At 46.5% G+C, this 22,640-nt stretch overlaps 1 protein-coding gene and 2 long non-coding RNA genes across 3 annotated transcripts in view; 1 reads left to right on the forward strand and 2 right to left on the reverse strand.

Moving 5' to 3' along the window:
* LOC115393914 (NLR family CARD domain-containing protein 3-like) overlaps window positions 1-22,640 on the reverse strand; it is a 167,707-nt gene that overhangs the window by 4,758 nt on the left and 140,309 nt on the right. Inside the window, exon 7 of the mRNA XM_030099020.1 lies at window positions 187-2,017. Within this exon, the coding sequence (XP_029954880.1) occupies window positions 187-2,017 (1,831 nt within the window). The remainder of the gene's footprint in view (window positions 1-186; window positions 2,018-22,640) is intronic.
* On the reverse strand, window positions 2,015-21,524 carry LOC115393992 (uncharacterized). Its single transcript, XR_003931988.1, has 3 exons — window positions 21,480-21,524; window positions 19,641-19,731; window positions 2,015-2,073 (listed from the first exon to the last, which is right to left on the reverse strand). It is a non-coding gene; the product is annotated as an uncharacterized LOC115393992 (long non-coding RNA).
* On the forward strand, window positions 14,436-15,513 carry LOC115393999 (uncharacterized). Its single transcript, XR_003931996.1, has 5 exons — window positions 14,436-14,470; window positions 14,570-14,665; window positions 14,833-14,975; window positions 15,067-15,151; window positions 15,397-15,513. It is a non-coding gene; the product is annotated as an uncharacterized LOC115393999 (long non-coding RNA).

Raw genomic sequence — 22,640 nt, forward strand, 5'->3', positions numbered from 1 at the left:
ACAGAAGACTTTGCTGACTTTGCTTGTCCGAACGCACAAACTGATATTGACATATTTTGTTCTCCAGGATGATCAGACAGGCCTGAATATGGAGCCCTGATTGAGGAACATCTCCACAGAGGAACAACAGAAACTACTTTCAACAAACATCACTGAGACATTGATCATGATGACATGTGGACTCACTCAGCCTTCCTGCAGTTCCTCACAGCTGGGATCAGTCTCCGTCGTCCCTCCTCTGATGTCTTGTACTCCATCAGGTCCAACTCCTCCAGGACCTGGTCTGACATCTGCAGCATATAGGCCAGAGCTGAGCAGTGGATCTCAGAGAGTTTCTCTGATCTGTTCTCTGACTTCAGGAACTTCTGGATGTCCTGATGTACTGAGAGGTCCTTCATCTCCATCAGACAGTGGAAAATGTTGATGCTTCTGTCAGGAGACGTTTCATCACTGTTGATCTCCTTCAGGTTCTGGATGACTTTCTGGATGGTTCCTGGACTGATCTCTGTCCGACCCAGCAGACCTTCTAAGAGTATCTGGTTGGATTTCAGAGAGAGGCCATGAAGGAAGCGAACAAACAGGTCCAGGTGGCCGTTCTGACTTCTGAAGGATTTCTGCAGGACTTTCTTCAGGAACTCATCCATAGATGAGAGAGCATCATCACCATCACCCTTTCTGAACAACTTCAACAGTTTATCACGAAAAGTCTTTTTCTGTCTCAGGAAGGTCTTCAGTTCGTTTGTCTTCCTGTTGGTGAAACAGTGGAACATGAAGACTGCAGCCAGAAACTCCTGAACACTCAGATGGACGAAGCTGTAGACGGCTTTCTGGAAGATCACAGACTCTCTTTTGAAGATCTGAGTACAAACTCCAGAGAACAGCGAGGCCTCAGTCACATCCAGACCACACTGCTCCAGGTCTTCTTGGTAGAACAGGATGTTTCCTTTCTCCAGATGTTCAAAGGCCATCCTGCCCACCTTCAGGAGAAGCTTCCTGTCAGCCTCCGTCAGCTCCTGTGGACCCGTCTCAGGTCCTTCATGGTACTTGAGCTTCTTCCTGTGTGTCTGAACCAGCACAAAGTGGGAGTACATGTCAGTCAGGGTCTGGGGCAGCTCTCCTCCCTGCTTGGTGCTCAACATGTGCTCCAGAACTGCAGCAGTGATCCAGCAGAAGACTGGGATTCCACACATGATGTGGAGGCTCCTGGATGTCTGGATGTGGGAAATGATTCTGCTGCTCAGCTCCTCATCACTCAGCCTCCTCCTGAAGTACTCCTCCTTCTGGGCATCAGTGAAGCCTCGCACTTCTGTCAGTCTGTCCACACATGATGGAGGGATCTGATTGGCCGCTGCAGGTCTGGAAGTGATCCAGACCCGAGCCGAGGGCAGCAGATCCCCCCGGATGAGGTTCGTGAGCAGCACGCTGACTGAAGACTGCTGGGAGACGTCAACCAGCCGCTGTTTGCTGCCGAAGTCCAGAGAAAGTCTGCTTTCATCCAGACCGTCAAAGATGAACAGCAGCTTGCAGACAGCCAGCTCCTCTGCCGTCACCTTCTGGAGCGCCGGATGGAAAACATGGAGCAGCGTGAGAAGACTGTACGGCCGCTCTCTGATCAGGTTCAGCTCCCTGAAGGAGAGAACAACCAGCACACTAACATCCTGGTTCTCCAGGCCCTCGGCCCAGTCCAGAGTGAACTTGTGCACCGAGAAGGTTTTTCCGCTGCCGGCCACGCCGCTGGTCACAACCACTCGGATGTGTCTGAGCTGCTGGGCCGAGGCTTTGAAGATGTCCTGAACCCTGATGGCAGTGTGATGGAGGCTCTCCTTCCTGGAAGCTGTCTCCAGCTGCTTCAGCTCAGGTTCCCTCTGAAGCTCCTCACTGAGTCCCTCTGTGATGTGGAGCTCAGTGTAGATCCTGTTGAGGAGGCTTCCTCCTCCTGCTTCATCACTTCCTTCAGTCACACGTTCACATCTCCTCCTCAGACTCTTCTTATGTTCTTCTAGAAGCTGCTGCAGTCCTGATGAAGAACCCTGGTCCTGCTGCTCCTCACAGACATCACTGCTCTTCTTCTCTCTGTGGACACCAAGAAACATTTACTCTGAGCAACACGACACACAGCAGAGACACAAAGATCCAGCTTCAACTCTCACACTGATTCAGAATAAAGAACTGAATCTGAACATGAGCAAAACATCTCTCACTCTGGTTTGGAGAAAACAACAGAAAACAAAGAGTTTCTACACACACACGCACGCACGCACGCACGCACGCACGCACGCACACACAATATAACCCATTAAATATCAATTTTCTCAAAATCATAATTTAATAAAATTAACTACCGGCGGTAATCCATACTTTTATTAATTTATTACTAATAACTCAATGTAAAATCCACCACATACATGCAAAACTGTGAGAAGTTCTGACATTTTTGTCATGTATATCTGTGAATAAATGATTATTTTGCTGTCAAATTCCTTTTCTGTGGCGTTTCCTTGTTTTAAAGATGGACACCATTGTTCAGTTGATTGAAGCGTCGCGAGATCAAAAAATATGACCAACAGAGTCACTGTTTTACTTCAATGTGTTTTTCATAAAAACTTTTCTCAATTTTTTGCTCAGAGAGACGTGTTTTTGGTGAAACCACCCGATGTTGTACTGATGATCAGTAAAGAACACTAAAAGGTACAAACCAGCTTTTTACCCTGATGAAAGGAGGGAGTTTACTCTTTCATTTGATAGTTTCAGTGTTTACACAATCCATCCCCGGGGCCGGGTCGCGGGGACAGCAGTCTAAGCAGAGATGCCCAGACTTCCCTGTCCCCAGACACTTCCTCCAGCTCTTCTGGGAGGATCCCAAGGCATTCCCAGGCCAGCCGCGAGACAGTTTCTCCAGCGTGTCCTTGGGTACGCCCGGAAAACCTCCCCAGGGAGGCGTCCAGGAGGCATCCTGAACAGATGCCCGAGTCACCTCAGCTGGCCCCTCTCGATGTGGAGGAGAAGCGGCTCTACTCTGAGCTCCTCCCTGGTGACTGAGCTCCTCACCCTATCTCTCAGGGAGCGGCCAGCCACCCTCCGAAGGAAACTCATTTCAGCCTCTTGTATCCGGGATCTTGTCCTTTCGGTCATGACCCAAAGCTCGTGACCATAGATGAGGGTGGGAACGTAGATTGACCGATAAATCGAGAGCTTCACCTTGCGGCTCAGCTCCCTCTTCACCACAACAGACCGATACAATGACTGCATCACTGCAGCTGCTGCACCGAGCCGCCTGTCAATCTCACGCTCCATCTTCCCTCCACTCGTGAACAACACCCCAAGATGGGCCAGGGTCTCTCCACTGACCTGGAGAGGGCAGACCACCTTCTTCCTCCTGAATCCGAGGTTCGACTATCAGTCGAATCCTCTTCTCCATTACCCTGGCATAGACATAGGCATTCCCAGGGAGGCTGAGGAGTAGGGCTGGGTACTGTTAGATATTTTTCGAGGAGAAGTACTTTTTAGATACCTCACGTACGGTACCAGTTCCTGAACGGTGCTTTTTTGGGTACCTGCCTTCACGGCGCACAGACGACACCATGACTGCATTTGCACCTCATGCCACTAGGTGTGCTGTTTGCACGTTCAACCGCATTTTACACAGACACCACAGAGGAAGAAGGGCGCTGCAGATGCTGCAGGCTCTCTTTGCATGTTGTTAAGAAAAAGTGTGAGCCGACAAGACGTGGTAATATGTCCAATGATGCAATACATCATTTTTTCAATAAAAGAGAAGAACTGAACGATGGTTTGCGAGCATGTTTATTGACCGCGCAGCCACTTTAAGAACCGAAACTGATACCCGTACGACATCTCTTGTTTGGTACCAGTATATACAGAAGTTTTTTGGTCGGTACCACTGAGGTACCATTAAACGATACCCAGCCCGACTGAGGAGTGTGATCCCCTGTAGTTGGAGCACACCCTCCTGTCCCCCTTTTAAAACAAGGGGACCACCACCCCGGTCTGCCAATCTAGAGGCACTGTCCCCAACTGCCACGTGATGTTGCAGAGACATGTCAACCAAGACAGTCCCTGCACATCCAGAGACTTAAGGTACTTGGGGCGAATCTCATCCACCCCCGGTGCCTTGCCACCGAGGAGCTTACCAACCACCTTGGTGACTTCAGCCTGGGTGATGGGTGAGTCTGCCTCTGAGACCTCGGCCTCTGCTTCCTCCACGGAAGACGGGTTCCACCAGACGTTCCCAGCAGACCCTCACAATACGTTTGGGTCTGCCAAGTCTGTCCGGTTTCCTCCTCCGCCAGCGAATCCAACTCACCACCAGGTGGTGATCGGTCGACAGCTCTGCTCCTCTCTTCACCCGAGTGTCCAAGACAGGCGGCCGGAGGTCAGATGACACGACAACAAAGTCAATCATCGACCTCCGACCTAGGGTGTCCTGGTGGTTTGTTATGGACAAACTGTGGCTTGCACAGAAGTCAAATAATAAAACACCACTCGGGTTCAGATCAGGGAGGCCGTGCGATCCAATCACCCCCCTCCAGGTGTCACTGTCGCTGCCCACGTGGGCACTGAAGTCCCCCAGTAGAACAATGGAGTCCCCAGTCGGAGCACTGTCCAGCACCCCTCCCAGGGACTCCAAGAATGCCGGGTACTCTGCACTGCTGTTTGGCCCGTAGCCCGAAACAACAGTGAAGCACCTGTCCCTGACCCAATGGTGCAGGGACATGACCCTCTCGTTCACCGGGGTAAACTCCAACACATGGCGGCTGAGCTGTGGGCCTTTAAGCAAACCCACACCAGCTCGCCACCTCTCACCGCGGGCAACGCCAGAGAAGTGGAGAGTCCAGCCCTTCTCGAGAGGTTGGGTTCCAGAGCTCAGTCTATGTGTGGAGGTGAGCCCGACTATATCTAGCCGGTACCTCTCAACCTCCCTCACAAGCTCAGGCTCCCCCCCCCCCCCCCCCCCCCCCCCCCAACGAGGTGACATTCCATGTCCTTAGGGTTAGTCTCTGTGTCTGGTGATCGGGTTGCCGGGCACCCTGCCGTTGGCTGCCACCCAATCCAAACTGCACCCAGCCCCTACGGTTCCCTCGGTGGGCGGTGAGCCCACCGGAGTCCAGGCCCATGTTGCCCCTTCGGGCTGAGCCCGGCTGGGCCGGGCCCCGTGGGCAAAGGCCCAGCCACCAGGTACTCGGTTACGAGCCCCAACCCAAGGCGGGGCCAGGCGCCATGGGCAAAGGCCCAGCCACCAGGCACTCGCTTACGAGCCCCAACCCCAGGCCTGACTCCAGAGTGGGGCCCCATTTGCCTGACACTACCTCAGGGGCAGAACATGCCTGACACACAGGCCCTTTTCCAACCGTTGTCCCACTTTGGTCACTTTCATTTAATGATCTGTGGCACACCTCTTCTTGAGCTGAACAGTCGTTCAGCCTGCTGCCTAGTCCGGAATCCAATGCGGGTTGTGATTCAAGTGACTGCACAGCAACCACCGAGGGCCAACCGACAAGTCATTCTACTATTTCGAGCCAATGGTCCCAGTCATCGGTGACCAACTCCCGTCCTTAACCAGGGACACCGTGCTCAGTGATGCTTCTTTCATCTTCCCGACTAGGATGATCACAAGTGGCCGCCATAACGCCATCGAACAGGAGGCAGTGTGTGGTGCAACCTTGAGTACAACAGGTGACACGGTTGTGTACACCCTGGCAGCCCAGCGAGCCACAGGTACACCCGGTGAACCAGTCGAGCATGCACTCCGCCCAGGATTCACATAACAGTGGGGCCACAGACCTCCACCCTGTGCCTATCCCCACTGACCCGGGTCCGCCACCGTTTTTTGTACGGCAGTACAAAATTCGGTCAGCTGCCTACGAGTCAGTGCAGAAGATTCTTGACCAATCGCCGGAGGAGAACCTCAACCGAGAGTGCAACTCAACCTACGACTCACCAATCTGGCCAGTGTTAAAACCTACGGGTAAATGGTGGCCCACCATGGTGGTGGACCCCGCTAACCAGTACAGACTCGGCTTTCCCTTGGGCAACCAACAGCACACCTGGAACCGGTGCCCATTCGGCTACTAGAACCCACCATCGGAGTTCACCATCTTTCACCACAAAGCCCTGAGCGACACTGCCACTGGCGATAGCCTGATCTATGTGGGTGACATCCTCATGAGGACCCGCTCCTCTGAGGACCATTCAGCTGAAACCGAACACGTCTTGAGCCAGCTCGCTGGCTCGCTTTTCAAACAGCCGTATTGCCTCAGGAATGATGGCACTTAGGGCTATGACATCGAGGTCATGTACGTTCAGAACCAGAAAATGGCCAAGGGCCAAAGCCTGGTTGAGCGTCAGCAACGTGACTGTGCAGAACAGCCTAACACCAAACCTCTCTTTATCACAACTCAGACCCTCTCTTCTACTTGTCATCATCATGATGAGAACATCTGTCAGCGTCTTCCCCGAGTCTGTGTCGATGGCTGCTCACTCCACCGTGACAGCCAGCTTAGGGCCGGTGTGGGTATTGTTTGGGTTGGTCAGAACGGTGACCTGCCAAGTCATTTCCAGCTGAGCCCTAAGACCAGTCAGTATGCTGAAGCCGCAGCGGTGCTCACAGCACTGCAGCAGGCGGCGAAACTGTCCATCACACAACTGTTTTGTTCCACCTCACACCTCCCCACCGGGACGGCGATCGGCATGAAAAATGCTCGGAACAAAGATGTCAAACAGTCAGAACAGTTTGACATGCGACCAGCTCGTGACTGACAAGGGAATGACAGTGGACCCGGAGAGGGTCAAAGGTCATTCCCATGTCACAGGTCCGGACAAAGATGGAGATGAAGAGGCAGAACACCCAGCCAAGCTGGGAGTAGAACAGGGAACGCGCTGGGAATCCCAGAATCCTGGAGTCTTCAGCCTCGGATTCGTACTCCCCCCCCCACCCCCCCCACCCCGGTCTCGTGTCGTCTCGATCTCGTGGACTCAATCTCGATAGACATCTCGTCCCGTGAAATTCGTGTCTCGTCCCACCCCTAGCGTATACCATCCAAATTTACAGACCAGATTGCAGCCCTGATTCTGATACCACTGTGCGTCCTAAGGCAATGCGCATACCAACCGCAGGTTATTCCTACTCCCCCCAGGGGACGGAAATAACCTACTAACCTGGATCTAACAACCAGTTTCCTTTCTTGTTTTCGTTGCGCCACACCTTCACTCTTCCATTTTGAACATGTGATCCAACTGTCTGAAATGAAACAAGGGTGTTGTAGGTAGCTAGTTAGAACAAGAATTGTCAAGTCCTGCCCAGGCTCCCCTCTGCCTTACTGCCTAGGTGCTCACCACTCAACATGAACTGTTTGAACTTTAAACTGTTTAAACTCTGGACTGTTTTATGGACATTATGCTTCACAGGACCTGTGGATTATTCGTCCCGTACGTTGATCCAAAGACTGCTAACTGAATCCCACTCTTTGGACCAAAGGGGGGATGTTGGGACTGATCAATGGAAATATTTCACCAAGGAATATTAAATCCAACATAACCCGGAGTCATGTTGTCTGAGTACTGTCTCCTCAGGAAGGATACATGACCCCCGCCGTGGCGGTGACACAGCAGACTTCAAACCTCTGCTCAGACAAAGGAGGCGCCTCCTCCCAGCAGGGGGCCACCACCAGGTTTTCCTCAGAGACAAAATGGTCGCTCGCCTCCACCATGCGCTCAGAGAACAAAGAGGCCCCCGTCATGTAATGGCTGCTTATCTTCCCTCACAATGGGAGGAAAGCCTGGCAGGGCGGTGCAATACCACCGTCCCACCTCACAAGGGCACTTGTGAGACCCATTTCAGAGCGGGGAGGGGTGGACTCAGATCACCGTCTGATTGGCTAAGCGGACCCTGGGGGCGGGAGCTTCCCCTCTCAGTCAAATAGACGTCACCAGCCCCCATCTTCAGTTCTCTCAAGGAATTCAGCAAAAGCTGCGTCTCCCCAATGGATTATACCCGGTACCAGACTGACCCGCAGGCGGGACGCAACGAAACTGATCCATCTTCCCTTTTTCACCGGTGAAACCTTTCCCCAGCGGAGCAGAACGGCAGGAGCTGCCCTGGAGCGGACTGAGACACCAGCAGGACCGCACCGCTGCAGCTCTACTCCGCCTGCAGCCAGCCACGCTGCAGCAGCAACTCCTCTCCCTTTTTGCAGCCCAGAGCGTCCAGTCCGGACGGATTGGACCTCTTCCTCCATGTGGATATCCCAAAAAGAGCCATCTCGGTCCGGCTGGATGCAGCCACGACCGAGATCAAGGCGACGGCTTTGATCCCCTCACCGAACTCACCTCATCAGCCGAAAGGACACACAGAGCGGCTGAAAGCTGCTCGTGTAAGTCCCTCATCGCACAAGGTTTGAGACCTGGGCAGGCCGGTCCACGCAAGCGCACACCGACCTCCGCCAGTCGGGAGGAGCCAGAACTTTGCCTCCCTGTCTCTCCCCTCTCTCTCTACCGAACACTCACGAACACCCGAGCGTGACCCGAGTCACGCCTACTTCGTGAGTGACTCAGGTTCGACTCCTCCTGTCACTTTGAGTGGCCACATGCAAACACACACACAGCTGGCCACCCCCCACCAGGTTGTGCTTTGGATGGGAGCGAAACCCCCCCCCCCCCACCTCCTCCTGCGTCTCCCCCCCTCTCTCCCCCCCCCCCCCCCACACACACACACACACACACGCACACACACAACACACACACACACACACACACACACACACACACACACACACACACACACACACACACACAGCTTGCAAGTTTGAATGTTCTGTTTTAATTAGATGTGTTGATTAATAATAGACATTGTTCATAAACGCTCATTAACTAAACTGGACAATTCATAGTGGTTTTTGGATTGTGTTTTGTGACAATGTTGATGGTTGGACAGTCTATGCTCGACCTCTCACCTTCTCTGATAATTTAACGGTTGTTTATCCAAAGATTAACAACCAGCTTAAATTGTCTTTAATAAATAAACCACAGGTTAATTTAAATCCTAATTTCCAACTTCTCTCAGCTCATTTTCTGTAATTTACCCATTTCCAGTAATGGTCATTTGTGGCATTAGTGATTAATTATTCACACCTTGTTAATCAATAATTTGATGGTTAAATCACTCTGTGGTCTACTCCATACCCAAATAGCTGATTATTTAACATTATTAACGAATAAATAACAGTTTATTCTGATTATTAATAATTTATGTTGGGTTAAATTACTTGGTGCTTCACTTTAAACAGTTTATTACGCAGTAATTGTTATTGATGATCCACCTGCAATTATTAATTGGTAAATCAAAATTTACTCAAATAATAAGTGACTAAATTACTTAAAGCAATCAATTACTCTCAGTAATCAAAACGTTAGTAATTTTTTCCCAATTACCAATCGTAAACCGCAGCAGCAGTCATAACAACAATGCGACTTCCATAGCTCCGGCTTTACCTAGACATAGATATCTCGGCATGCGTGCACTTACGAACATATATCTGCATATATGACATATTTCGCGACACCGGGCTGTCGTGGAGGAGTGGCGTGAGCGCACCATGATGAAATACTGGTGAAACTAATTAGTTTTTGGACGATTGAAGCCATTTTAGGAGCGGCGTCATTACCCATGCCCTGTCTGCTAGCCGTATACGGATGTCCGCCACTCCATTTTGGATCTAAATTCCTCCCGAAGCACTGTTCGGATCAGAAAAGCATTCGGGGTGAGTATATTTTTCTACTTCATTCTATAAACAACATGAAAGCGGACCAATCACAGCCCTCGACATTCACGTCATCACGTTTCCACACGAAGTGTGGTTAGGATTTTTGGGAGGTGCGCGTCAAGCCCTAGCGTAGGGGCTGCGTCGGGTGCTGCGTCGACGACATACACTCTTAAAACTGCTGGGTTATTTTCCCTACCCATTTTCTGGGTAGCCCTAGATTTTGTGCAGATAGGGTCGCTTTTACCCAAAATTGGGTTAATTATTTTAACCCAGCAGACTGGGTTGATCTTTTGGCGGGAGGAAGAGAAGAGGAGAATCGCCATTTCGCCATTTTCTTCTTAACTCCTGCAGTTCCTTCTCCACCTTCAGACGGATGCGTACATGATGAGGAAGTAAGTATAAATAAGTAAATAAATAAGTAAGTATAAATTCTGCATTTGAAAGCTTAATGTGGTAGCCACTAGCCAGATAATTTTGTCTTTTCGTTACTTCTAAACGACGGTCGGCAACCTGTGGCTCCGAAGCGGTTTGAGGATGGAAAAGTTGAAAAAAAAAGTTATTTGTTCTGCATTCAACTCGAATTAATTGATGTAAATTCTGCATGGTTTAGTGATATCTGCAAACGATCTGCATTTATTTTCTATTGAATGCTTATTCATTTTTTACATCGACAACTTTGCGTCATGTGTGCGCCTCCCGTGACATCTGTCTGTGATCCTCAGCAGATCCGAGTGAGACGCTGCTGGAGCCGGACGCAGCTGCATCGTTCTGGGGCGACACGGAGGGCGGCAGTCAGGGGTGAGATGCGAAAGTACTCAGCACACACGAAAAACAGCAGCAGCAGGCAACATCGACAGGAGCCGCGCTGTGCAGATGTCTCTCTGTAACATCTGTGGGCCTGTGAGGAGGGGGGGGGGGGGGGGGGGTCCTCTCCTCGTCGTGGCCGAACCGCGCAGCCCAGCGAGCGGCTGAATCTTCCAAACATAGCCGTGACACTGCACGCTACTTGCTGATAGCAGGGAAGCTACGCACACAGAGCTCACCCATGATGCTGTTTTTTTGGGGATGGTTTGATTAACTCGCTTACTTTTAAATCATCGCTCCTGTTTTGAAGGGATTCAAACTTCTAAAAGACGTGTAGCCCTGGAAACATTAAGGAAGTAATTAATTTCGCTCCTAAAAGACAACAAAAACGATATTATTGTGTCATTTCAATTTGTTTGAATATACAAGTTTGTTGTATTACAATATGTGATGTAAGATTTGGAAATAATGTGTGTGGAACTGAGTTATGAGAATGAAAACACACAGAGCGCTGCGGAATTGTTTTTTTTTTTTTTAATTGGATTATTGGCTGGAAGGAAGTGTCCAATTATAAGGACTTGGGTGGAGCGTGGGGAGGAGAAGCAGCCGGAAGAGGAAGGGACTGCAAATCAAGCGAGAGGAAGGAGAAAGCACAGCAGAGCGGAGGAGAGCGATAGAGAGCTTTTAACTTTGAAAGTGGGAGAAAAGACTGTAAAACGTCCCGTTAATACAGTGGCACGTTTCTGCAGTGGCTAACGAGCAGCTGCGTCGTCGCTCCATGTGTCGCTGTAACTACGGAGGTGAACTGGCGTCTTCTGCCCAATCCAGTGATTAAAAACAATGTTTTTGATTTTTTAAAGATGGATGAGTTTGTCCAGAAAAAACTTCAAGAGTGGAACCTGACTGAGTTTATCCCAACATTTGAAGGTATGCAAAAATGTCCAACACAAAGCAATAATAACTTTATATTTACTGTAAAAATGTATCAAATACAATGTGAATTACTCTACAAATAAACTAATTTCATGTTCATTCTATTCACATATTTCTTTCAGATATTACGGTACTTTCTCTGCTTTCCTGCTTATGTCATGTTGTTTCTTGCAGCTCAACAGATAGACAAAGATATTTTCTTTCTGCTGGATGAAAACAGCTTGGCCTCCCTTATCCCACTCATTGGACCACGCCTCAAGTTTCTGCATAACTTAAAAAAAATATTGGAGGTACGCCTTGCATCACAGTTCTGGACATAATGGGTTATGTGTGCTTCAAGTGTAAAAAGTCTGCAGGCAAGAATGTTAGGCAGTTTTTCAGCCACCTTAGGGTAATGCACAATGTATACTCCGCATCAACATTTTTTCAGTGTGCTCAGCTTGGTTGTCAGCGTTCATTTAACCAAATAAGATCATTCAGGAGACATTTGTTAGCTCATGCTATTGAGTTTGACATTTCAACAGAGGGAGAAGGTTCTCCAGCTACTCATCCTGAGAGATCAGAAGAACCAGAGGGCAGTATTTCTGATGAGCTGGAATGGGCCGACACATCACAAGCATGGGATGACTTAGAGGAGGACAGCATAAAAGACAGAGTTGCACTTTTCTTAGCTCGTCTAAAGTCTAAGCCCTCACAGACATATAGTGCCATAAGAGATGTTGTTGAACACACATCCAGTCTTGTCAAAGATGTAGTTGATTCTTTGAAAAGAAAAACAACTTCTTTTTTAAGAGATATTGGACAGCCTGAAACTCCTGAATGTGAAGAACTGCTACAGCAGTTTAATTTAGCTGCTGTACCATTCAAGGGCTTTGAGTCCGAATACAAACAAATGAAGTACTTCACGGGTTCTCAATACTTTGTGCAGCCAGAGGCAGTACCTCTCCCTGGCTTTTCCTACACACAGATAACTACCAAGGATACAGGTACTGTAAAACAAGTGGCAATTCAGGACACTTTCCAGGTAGTGCCCTTGAAACAAATGCTGAAGCTCATCTTGGAAAGTCCAGGCACAATGGAAAAAATCACTGAGTGGCGAAAACAGCAAAGCACTGCCCTTGAGGATTTTAGAGATGGTACAGCCTACCAGACCAACACACTTTTCTCAGAGGAGTTCTCTGTCCCGTTACTTCTTTACTGTGATGATTGTGAGATGGCGAATCCCCTCGGCTCAAAAACCTCAGTTCACAAGCTTGGGTTCATCTACTACACTCTTAAGTGTTTGCCACCAGAGTATCATTCAAGTCTCAAGTCTCACTTTTTGTTGGCAGTTTACAAAACTGATGACGTTAAGACATATGGCATAAATGCAATTCTTGACCCAATTGTGAACAAAATCAAGGAACTGGAAGATGAGGGCATACAGATTAACACTATTCCTTTCAAAGGTATTGTAAAGGCTGGTGTAGCTCAGGTCTGTGGAGACAATCTTGGACTTAATAGCATCCTTGGTTACACAGAAAGCTTTGCTGCGAACAGTGTGTGCCGATGGTGTCGGGTACAAAGAGAGGTTCTAAAGGTTCAGACTGTTGAGGATTCTGCATTAATCCGTGATAAAGTCAACTACAACACAGATCTTCTGGTGGATAACCAAAGTGAAACTGGCATCAAAAGAGACAGTTCTCTCAACAAGTTGAAGTTCTATCATGTGACTGACAATGTTGCTCCTGACATTATGCACGACATCCTTGAGGGCATTGGTGGTTATGAACTTAAGCTTGTTCTCAATTCACTGATTGAACAAAAACTTTTCACACTTGAACAGCTAAACTTTCGACTGACCAGCTTTGACTATGGGTTTTGTGATGTTCGCAACAGGCCATCTGCAATAAAACCCAAGGACTTGAAAAATCCAGATGGAGCTCTTCGGCAAAGTGCATCACAGACCTGGTGCCTACTGAGATTGCTGCCTCTAATGATCGGGGATTTGGTGCCTGAGGGGAACCAACACTGGGAACTGCTCCTTTCCTTACTGAGCTGCATGGAGTTGATCTTTTCTCCTGCACTGACACAAGGGGCAGTCATCTTTTTGGGTAATCTCATTGAGGAACATCATCTTCTGTATGCTGAGCTTTACCCAGACAGACACCTGAAGCCCAAACACCACTTCATGCTGCATTACCCTCGTGCCATCAGAAAACTTGGTCCTCTAGTGCACTTTTGGTCCATGCGTTTTGAGGCAAAACATGGATTTTTTAAACGGGTGAGCCATGTGACCTGCAACTTCAAGAATATCTGTAAAACACAGGCCTACAGACATCAGATGATGATGTGCTACACTCTGCTCTCTGGCCAAATGTTTAACCACGACTTTGAAGTTGGGCCAGGATGCACCGCACTCCTTGGTACCATAGAGAACTTTGAGGAGGTGAAAAGTGGGTTTGATGGAGTTGCCATTTTCACGGAAGTGTATCTTTCAGACTGGATAGTGTACAAAGGATGCAGCTACAGACCAGGAATGGCACTTTTGCTTTCACACTCTGCTGATGGTGAGCCTCAGTTTGGTACCATTCAGAGGATTGTGCTGGTGAATTCAGTGGTCAAACTGATTGTGCGAAACTGGGAGACAACAGGTTTTGCGAGGCATGTCTTTGCTTTCACTGTGTCTTCAACCACAGAACTCCAGGCAGTTGACATTGGTTCCATCTGTGACTATCACCCCCACCATGTTGTGAAGTCTCACAAGGGGAATGATGGCAACCATTATGTTTCCATGAGGTATAGAATATATTAAACATTGACTACGAATAGGAGATACTGTATATAGTTGTGAATATTGTTATACTGTAGTCATTAAATGCCATTTGTCCAGAACTGTGACAGCGTACCTCATTTATTGCAATTGATTTAAGTTATGTAGTTTAAGATTAACAGTGATATGGGGAGAATTCTGTGTAAGTATTCCCAGTTTAAATATTTAATTCATTTAATTTATCATGACACATTAGCATTTTCTTGAACCATTTAACCACTTATCTTAATTTTTTTTAAAGAACTCAAGTCCCCAACCAGTGTCTGCTGTTGGAACTTCTGCTGAGGATTTGCCTGCAGTGCAGCACATTGAAGCTGTGAAGCAACATGTGCAATTTGTAAGTTAATCTGTTCTCAGAATTTGTAATCATGCATATATGAATCCTGTAAACAAGCACAGCCACACACGACCTCCAGCAGTGTCAAAAAGGTCCTACATGTGCATTGAATTAATGTCTTTCATTTGTTGCATTTAAATTCCTTAAATCATTCCTGGCTTTTCCAGAATATCCGTGACATATTAAACAAGACAGCTGATGGAAAAGGCTTGGTTACGAGTCTTGAACAAAGTCATCACATTTCTCTCAACCAAAGACGATGCATGGTCCGAATTCTTGTATCACACCTGATGGAACGCTTTGGTGAGAAGTAAGTGTTTGTCACAGAGAATATTCATCAGGACAATTGTTGATTGTTTTGCAGTGTCAACAAATGTTGATAAATTTCTGTTGTCATTTAGTCCAACCTCAGATAAGAAGACCATGTTGGCGTCAGCAATAGTGGATCAGTTTCCCTGTCTGAGAGACCCTCTGGGCACAGGCTTTGTGAGTAAAGTTCTTCACAACACTAAATGAAACAATAGCAAACTAAGGAACAAGCTGCACACCATCAAAAAAAAAAAAAAAAAAAACACCGCACCTTCTCTGGCTCAGCTGAAACTGCTTGTCTAAGATTATTTTGCAGATACAGCCGGACAACATGTTGCTGTCATTTTATCTTAATTTCTTTTTTGTCGCTCGTTCTTTTTTCCCCATATGATTTTTATACTTTTTTTTTTTCTAAACTTAAGGATGCATGGTTCACGCCAGGGAGAAATCACAAACCGGCAACAGGGTTTTTGGAAGAGCGTCTCCGCAATGTTCGCAAAAGGCTCAGAAATGGCAGGCGGAGGGATTCAGCAGAGGGGACTCCAAAGGAAACCCGGACCAGCGTGCCAGGTACAGAAACAGGCTGGGTACATGTAAAACACAATAGATTTTGCGAAAAAGTGAACTTTTCTCACTCAGATTGCACACTTTAAAGTATCTGTGTTGCAGGTCCTTACAATTCACTCTGTCACATATTGCAGAATCCTTGATAAGTGCAGAGCGGGCCGTCCAGATGACAGAGTGGCTAAAAAATAACATCAGGCCCCTGTCCCAGGTTGTCCAGTATATGCATGAAACTGCCACTCACAGAGCACAGTGGATCCGTGCCTGTGGCACAGTGTCAATGTCTCAGATCATTGCTGAGTTTCCTCGCTTATTGGACACTCCAGGCATGGTGAGTTTTACTCCCCTCGAGTTAAAGTTCTTCGGCCTTAAACGAGCATTTATTGCTGGACCAGTCTTGCACATACTTGAAGAAGCTGCTTTTCTTTAACAGTCTTAATAATGCCGTCAGAACTGAGAAAGAAAACAGAAAACTGACATCAATAACTTAAAACATCCACATGAAGTAAATTAAATAACCACATGTGAACCAAACAATTAATCACAAGCTTAATTGGCATCTTCTCTTGTCACATGCATTCATACAATAAACTTTAACACAGGAAAATAAAGAAAAAACTCATACCTCATAGGCCTCATCCACTCAAGGTGGAGTAAAGTTGGTCTGTTAAGGCTTTTTCCTTAAACAAAGACGGTTTTTGTCTTTAAAGAGACAACGAGCTTTCGCCTGCAGGCTTCTCACACACAGCATCTCCTGTGGCTCATAATGCGTACGTCCCTTAATGCACTCCCCTGAGCAACAATATGAATACACGGAACAAAAAATAAGTTCCTGTCTAATTTTATGGTCTTTTTAACAAAATAAAATACCTATCTACGTGAACTTACTGATGATTATTTATTGTGTATTCATGCTCTTTTTAAATGAGTAATTAAATAAAAAACCAAAAAAATATGCCAGATGTCTCTGATGGCATTTACTGTAAGGTTTCCTCGTCAGAAGAAATGTGAAACAATCGATGTAAACAATGCCTCATAGTTTAACATCTGTTATTGTGTCTGTATTTTCTCCTATACTTAGATTTCTCAAGATTTCTCCATCTTGCATCCGGAGAATTCTGTGAAACTGACTGAAAACTGGAGGCTTGTGTTCGCGGAGAAAATTATTCAAATGGCGAAGAAGGAGAAGACTTCTGATATCCTTCTCAATTTAGAGATGGCAGGTAATCAGATTTTTAGATTTAGAGGCGGCTGTGGCTTGGTTGGTAGAGTGGTCGTCTTACAATTGTGAGGTTGTTGGTTTGATTCTCCTGCTCCCCCTGTCCATGAGCTGAAGTGTCCTTGAGCAAAACATTGAACCCCAATCTGCTTCCAGTGGATGGTTTAACTGCCTTCCATGGCAGATTCCTCCACTGGTGGGTAAATGAGATAATGGGCTCCGTTGTAGCAGTGTAAAAAGTCAATTTACAGAATTTGTTATTGGCAGAGTTAACATGTGACTGTGTAATTTGTCCATTCATCTGCTCTTTCCATAGTAACTGGCATTTGCACCTTCATAGTCATGTTTTTGCCATCTGTCGCATTCTATAACATCTATTTTGTTATCTGCCATAGTTTGAATGAACCCCCATGGATCCACTGAGAAATCTAAACTGCATGGAAAAATTATTCATAAAATTTTTGTGACATTTTAATGATATTTTGATTTGATAGGCAAAGAAGGGGATATCGCCATGCTTCTGCTCCCTGTCCTGCTTCCGGCTGCACCATACAAAGTTGGAAAAAAAGTGTTCCGGCCCAGCAGCTTGGAGAGTCGAACAGCTTTCATTGATGTGCAGCCGGTGAGTTAAGAGTCGGGGCGGAGTGGCTCATAAACCCTTGGTTTGTTCTCTTTCTCATATTCAGATTGTAAACTTTATTGTTTGGTCTGCTCTGCTTGGGACAATCCATATGGACTTCAGAAATGTGCTAGAACTTCTTATTTACTGCTCCACATGAAGTTTCTGCTACTTACAGCCACCCGCTATGCTTCGGAGGAAGATGCCCCCACTCTGTCTGATGCTGCGTTGGGTTGCCACTGACCTGCCGGCGGTGGTCGATCCGTGGGCCACTGGAGTTCAGCTTTTCCCCCTCTGGCACCACCTTAGACACTGACATCGCTAGAATTAACTCGCTACTGGATGTATGGCTTAGAAATACCAAATTCATAAATGATTTGGTTAAGTTTGACTGAAGTAGATTAAGAGATGCAGACAAATGACAGTGAAACAAAGCTATGGAACCCCTCAGTCCAAGTTCACCTGCTGATAACCTAACATAGCCCGCTCACTTGTATCATTTTTGTTATCTGTTTTTTCCTCAGCCTGGAACGAACATGGTGGAGTACCTCACAAGGGCGGTTATGGAGCCTCCACATGTTCTGATGCTGGGGGAGGAGTGCGAGTGTTCCCAAGCTTTCGTCATTCTCAATGGGACCGCTTTGGAGCAGCCGTCACTTCTGGGGGCTGTTGACACATGCTTCAAGGCATACTATGTGTTTGACCTTGTCTACCCAAAACCATGTGCTCAGGTTTGGGAATTCATTCAGTCAGTTGTATTTGAAATGCCAGGCGATGTTTCAAATGTTGTGAAGCTCTTGAGAGCACAACTGAATGCACTGCTGTAATATTTGTTTAATTCAGGACCGTTCCATGCAACTGTTATTTGTTATGTTCTGAGAATTTCATGAACTTTTAAAGAAAGAGCAAAGAGGAATATCATCAACTCAACAGGGGAATAGTTTTTTCACCGTTGATCATCTACTGGTTGCTTCAGAGAAATACATTCACATGCCTACTTAATGCAAACAAACAAATGGCTGGATACTGCCAGTGATTTCTAGTGATTATTTTTTACTATATTTCTTCAGATTCCTCAGCAGCATGGTTGTCAGGACACACCGATACAAACGCACAAAAAACAAGCAAGAGACAGTGTAATGTTCTGTAAAAATGGATTTTACTGAAAATACACAGAGGGAGACACTTCAGCTACGTCTCTCAGCAGTGTGAACAGTTGTCTGTCTTCCATCTAGGGTCACAACTTTGCCACCCCCACTCTACCAAACACTGACTCTGCCAAACACACTGCATCTGCATCTGCATCTGTATTGAAAATGCCAGGCGATATTTCAAATGTTGTGAAGCTCTTGAGAGCACAACTGAATGCACTGCTGTAATATATTGTTAATTTAGGACTGTTCCATGAAACCATCCTTAAATTTGTTATATTCTGAGAACTTTATGAACTTTATGAACTTTTAATGATGTTTATAAATGTTAATGGTGTTAGAATTTAATGATGTTATAATTTTAATGTTTGTAAATGAATTAACTGTTTTCATATTGGTCATTCCTTCATAATGGTTTTAGCTGTGGTTAGCAATGGTTTTATTTCACAATTTCTGACCAATAAAATAACATTTTGCAGAGTATTTTGTTTTATAGTAATTTATATCAAATTACAAATACTGATAACCAGGGTTGGGGAGTAACAGATGTAACAGTGGAATGTAGAAAACAATATGAATGAAATCTGTTAAAGTGCATAAAAAAATGTATGATACTTACTGTTACTGTTAAGCTACTGATTACATTTTGAGAAATTGTAAGGGATTACATTTTTAAAGTAACCTTCCTAACCCTGTTGTTAACTCATTTATTGGTTGCTTTAACCCACTAGCATGGGTACATTTGACCCATTTTTGAGTCAAAATCTTGACCCAGCACGCAGGGTCAAATCTTCAACCCAAATGGCTGGGTATAAATAACCCAGCATTGGCTCGGTCCCTTTTGGACCCAGCGCTGGGTTAGCAATTTCACCCAATTTGGGTTATTTTTAACCCAGCAGTTTTAAGAGTGTATGTGCTGCGTCGCAGAAGCATACAAAGGCCTTGACGTGTTGGCAGTGGAACGCACGTTCCCCATTGTTTTCAATTGTATTTGGACGCAAAAACGCGGAAATCATTTGGCGGTGTGAACGCAGCTTGAAGCTCACTTTGAGCCAACAGAAACACTGAGAGCTGCATCTCTTCTTGTGTTTGGTGTCTTTGTGGATTCTGTACCTGGACTCTGCAGGAGCAGCTGGCGTCTCTTCCCTGTCCACAGACTCTGCTCTGTCCTCCTCTTCACCCACATCACTCATCTTCAGTTAGGCTGAGAGAGAAACCAGCAACAAGAACAAAGCTGTGAAACTTGTTGAAGACTCTGTCAGCGATCAGACTCGTCTGTGTCCGCGTTGGGCGTGCGCGCCAGTTGCACTTGCGCTTAAAGCGCCACAGCGAACAAACCATGATGGACACAAACTTTAAAAAGTGACAGTGGGAAGCCATCAGACTACATAGACATCCAGATAGAGAAAAACTGGAGGACGGAGAGAGCAGACTGTCTGGGGGGAGGAGAAGGTCCGGAGACGAAAGTTATCTCCGTGATCGCTCAGGGCGTGCCCCCCGATGGAGAAACAGAAAAAAAACAAGGCGACATGATAGCAAATTCTAAAATACTGTCAATGTACTATATGTGCTTCATTTTCTATCAATAATCTGCAATAAAAGAGCAGATAAATAGTCTGGAGCGCCGGTGTTGTGCCAAAAAGTGACTGCCTGCCGAAAAATGACTGTCCCCCCCCCGGAAACAAAACTGCTCGCATACGCTGTATGGATGTTTCATAAAGTATTCTTTATGAATATTTCTAAGAGTAAATTTTTACAAATTACACACAAACCATTATATCAGCAGACATCCCTCAGTTACAGGGCGCAGTCACTTTTCGGCAGTGATGTGAGGAGTGACACTGACCACTTCAAGGGAGGCGACCGTGATATTCACAGAATTTGCAGGACTGAAAGCAGAGGAGATCAGGCAGGTGCATTTACAGTGACTTTGGTCAGTGTCACCCCTCACATCGCTGAGTTACAGGGGGCAGTCACTTTTATGCAAGCAGCTGCCGAAAAGTGACTGCGCCCTGTAACTGAGGGATGTCTGTTGATATAATGGTTTGAGTGTGTGATTTGTAAAAAGATACTCTTAGAAATATTCATAAAGAATCCGCACAGTGCATGCGAGCAGTGGAGAAATACGTGTTTTCAGGGGGGGGGGGGGCAGTCATTTTTCAGCAGGCAGTCACTTTTCGGCATGACACCCGGAAAAGCTCCCCGAGGATGCGAGGATCAGTGCGCATGCATGCAAAGCGAATTGCAGGAGCCATTTATCATTTCTTTATTTAACCACCAGGGGGAGCAGTACGGGGAAAAGCATAAAGGGAGCCCACAGGTGACTGGGGCAGGTGTGTGCAGAGAGGGACAGCAAACAGTCTTTCTACCGTGTCTGAGCGGCGTGTGTGATCCTGGTTGTCCGGCTGTTGTAAATGGAATCATGCACAGAAAATAAATGGGTCGCAGCACCCACACGGACGAAGTGTGGGACTCATTGACTGACTCGCTGTGCCGACACGCGTCCGAGACCTTTCCCCCTCTCCACCCTCAAGAACTCAAAGTGTACGAGCCCAGGTAGGGAATGGGAAGTACACAAATGTTGCACAAGAGGAAGCGCGTGCACTTCGGTGGTACGCAAAGTGTGAAACAGGCTTTATGGGGGTTCACACAGTCTCTACTTTAAAGGTTTTGACTTTTCTAATGAATATAAAGTGACAGCTGGAGCTGGTTCAGGTCACCTTGGATCAGTTTCTAAATCAGCTGTTAAACTGTTTGAACTGCTGGGAGACCATCACCGCTCTGAGCTGCTCTCCTTCCTCACTCAGCTTGTTTCACAACATCCAGCTTCAAAATACACAGTCTTCAAAAGTGATGAAACCTTTTCTCACTGTGGTTTTGAGTAAATATTCAGTTACGTACTTTGTGTCTGAAGTTCGAAGCTCTCTCTTAAAAAGTTGGACAAACACTCACCTGCTCCTCCTTCTCTGACAGTCGACTGGAAGTTGAGTCTGAACCGTTTTTTACCATCTACGGTCTGAACTCACTCACTTCTTCTTTTCCTGGTTTCCTGGTTGGACTGTTGAACAGCTGCTCCTCCTCCTCAGCGTTTTTTTTTTTTTAAATCACACCCTCACAGTGCAGAAAGTGTGAGACACGAATCAGCCTATCAGAATAAGATCCTGTGTTTTGGAACCAGCGTTGACAACATCATGGTGTGTTCACAACACCAACATCTGTTAGTTTTCATATCATCCATACATTCAAATATTAATAAAGAGCAACACGAGTGTTTATAGCGGGGCCAGTGATCAGGAAGTATTAGTGGAAAAGAGTAGTTGGTGTGGAACAAGTTTATACAGCAAGTCGCAGCATTAAACATTGAAAAAATGTTAAAATGACAATACAGGATGATCTAGACTGTATGTGACAAAATTGATTTTACCTATTCTGTCACATAAATGTGTATAATACAGTGTTACTCTCACTTCTAGCCTACCTGCCCTCCTAAACAGCCTTTCAGTTGCTGTTTAACTACTTGGAGCTGAGCTCAGAAGAAAAGCAGGTGATCAGACATTTCTACAAATACCATTTTTTAACTCTGTGTGTCACTGCCTGTCATACCTGTGTGTCTGTTGTCATCCGCCTGCTCATGTCTTCATGATGCACTGTTTTACATGAGTCTAATATAAGTTTTTTTTTCAGGTATTATTTTATGAAACGGATCTCGGGTGTGGACGAGAGAGAGAGAGAGAGAGAGAGAGAGAGAGAGAGAGAGAGAGAGAGAGAGAGAGAGAGAGAGAGAGACGTTTCAGCACCACAGACAGCTCCACGTCCGAGTTTCATAATGGTGAGGGGACCGGACAAATGAAGCAACTTCCTCTGTTTGCTTTAACACCCTGTTTTTCTCAGATGTCTGTTTATCAGACACGGATCCTTTTTATTCTCTGCTCTCCATTCATCACACTAGTTTTATATTCTGAGAACTGCGTTGCTGTGAATATCGTAAAGTTGACATGATTGAAGCTCATGTTCGATGCTCAGCGAGCCAGTACACCGGCTTCCACTGAGGTTTGTCTGTCACAATCTAACGCACAATGTGTTTCTCCCAATCATTATCGGCAACCGGAAAAG

Source organism: Salarias fasciatus, chromosome 9 (assembly GCF_902148845.1).
Source record: "Salarias fasciatus chromosome 9, fSalaFa1.1, whole genome shotgun sequence".
NCBI classification, from domain to species: Eukaryota; Metazoa; Chordata; class Actinopteri; order Blenniiformes; family Blenniidae; genus Salarias; species Salarias fasciatus.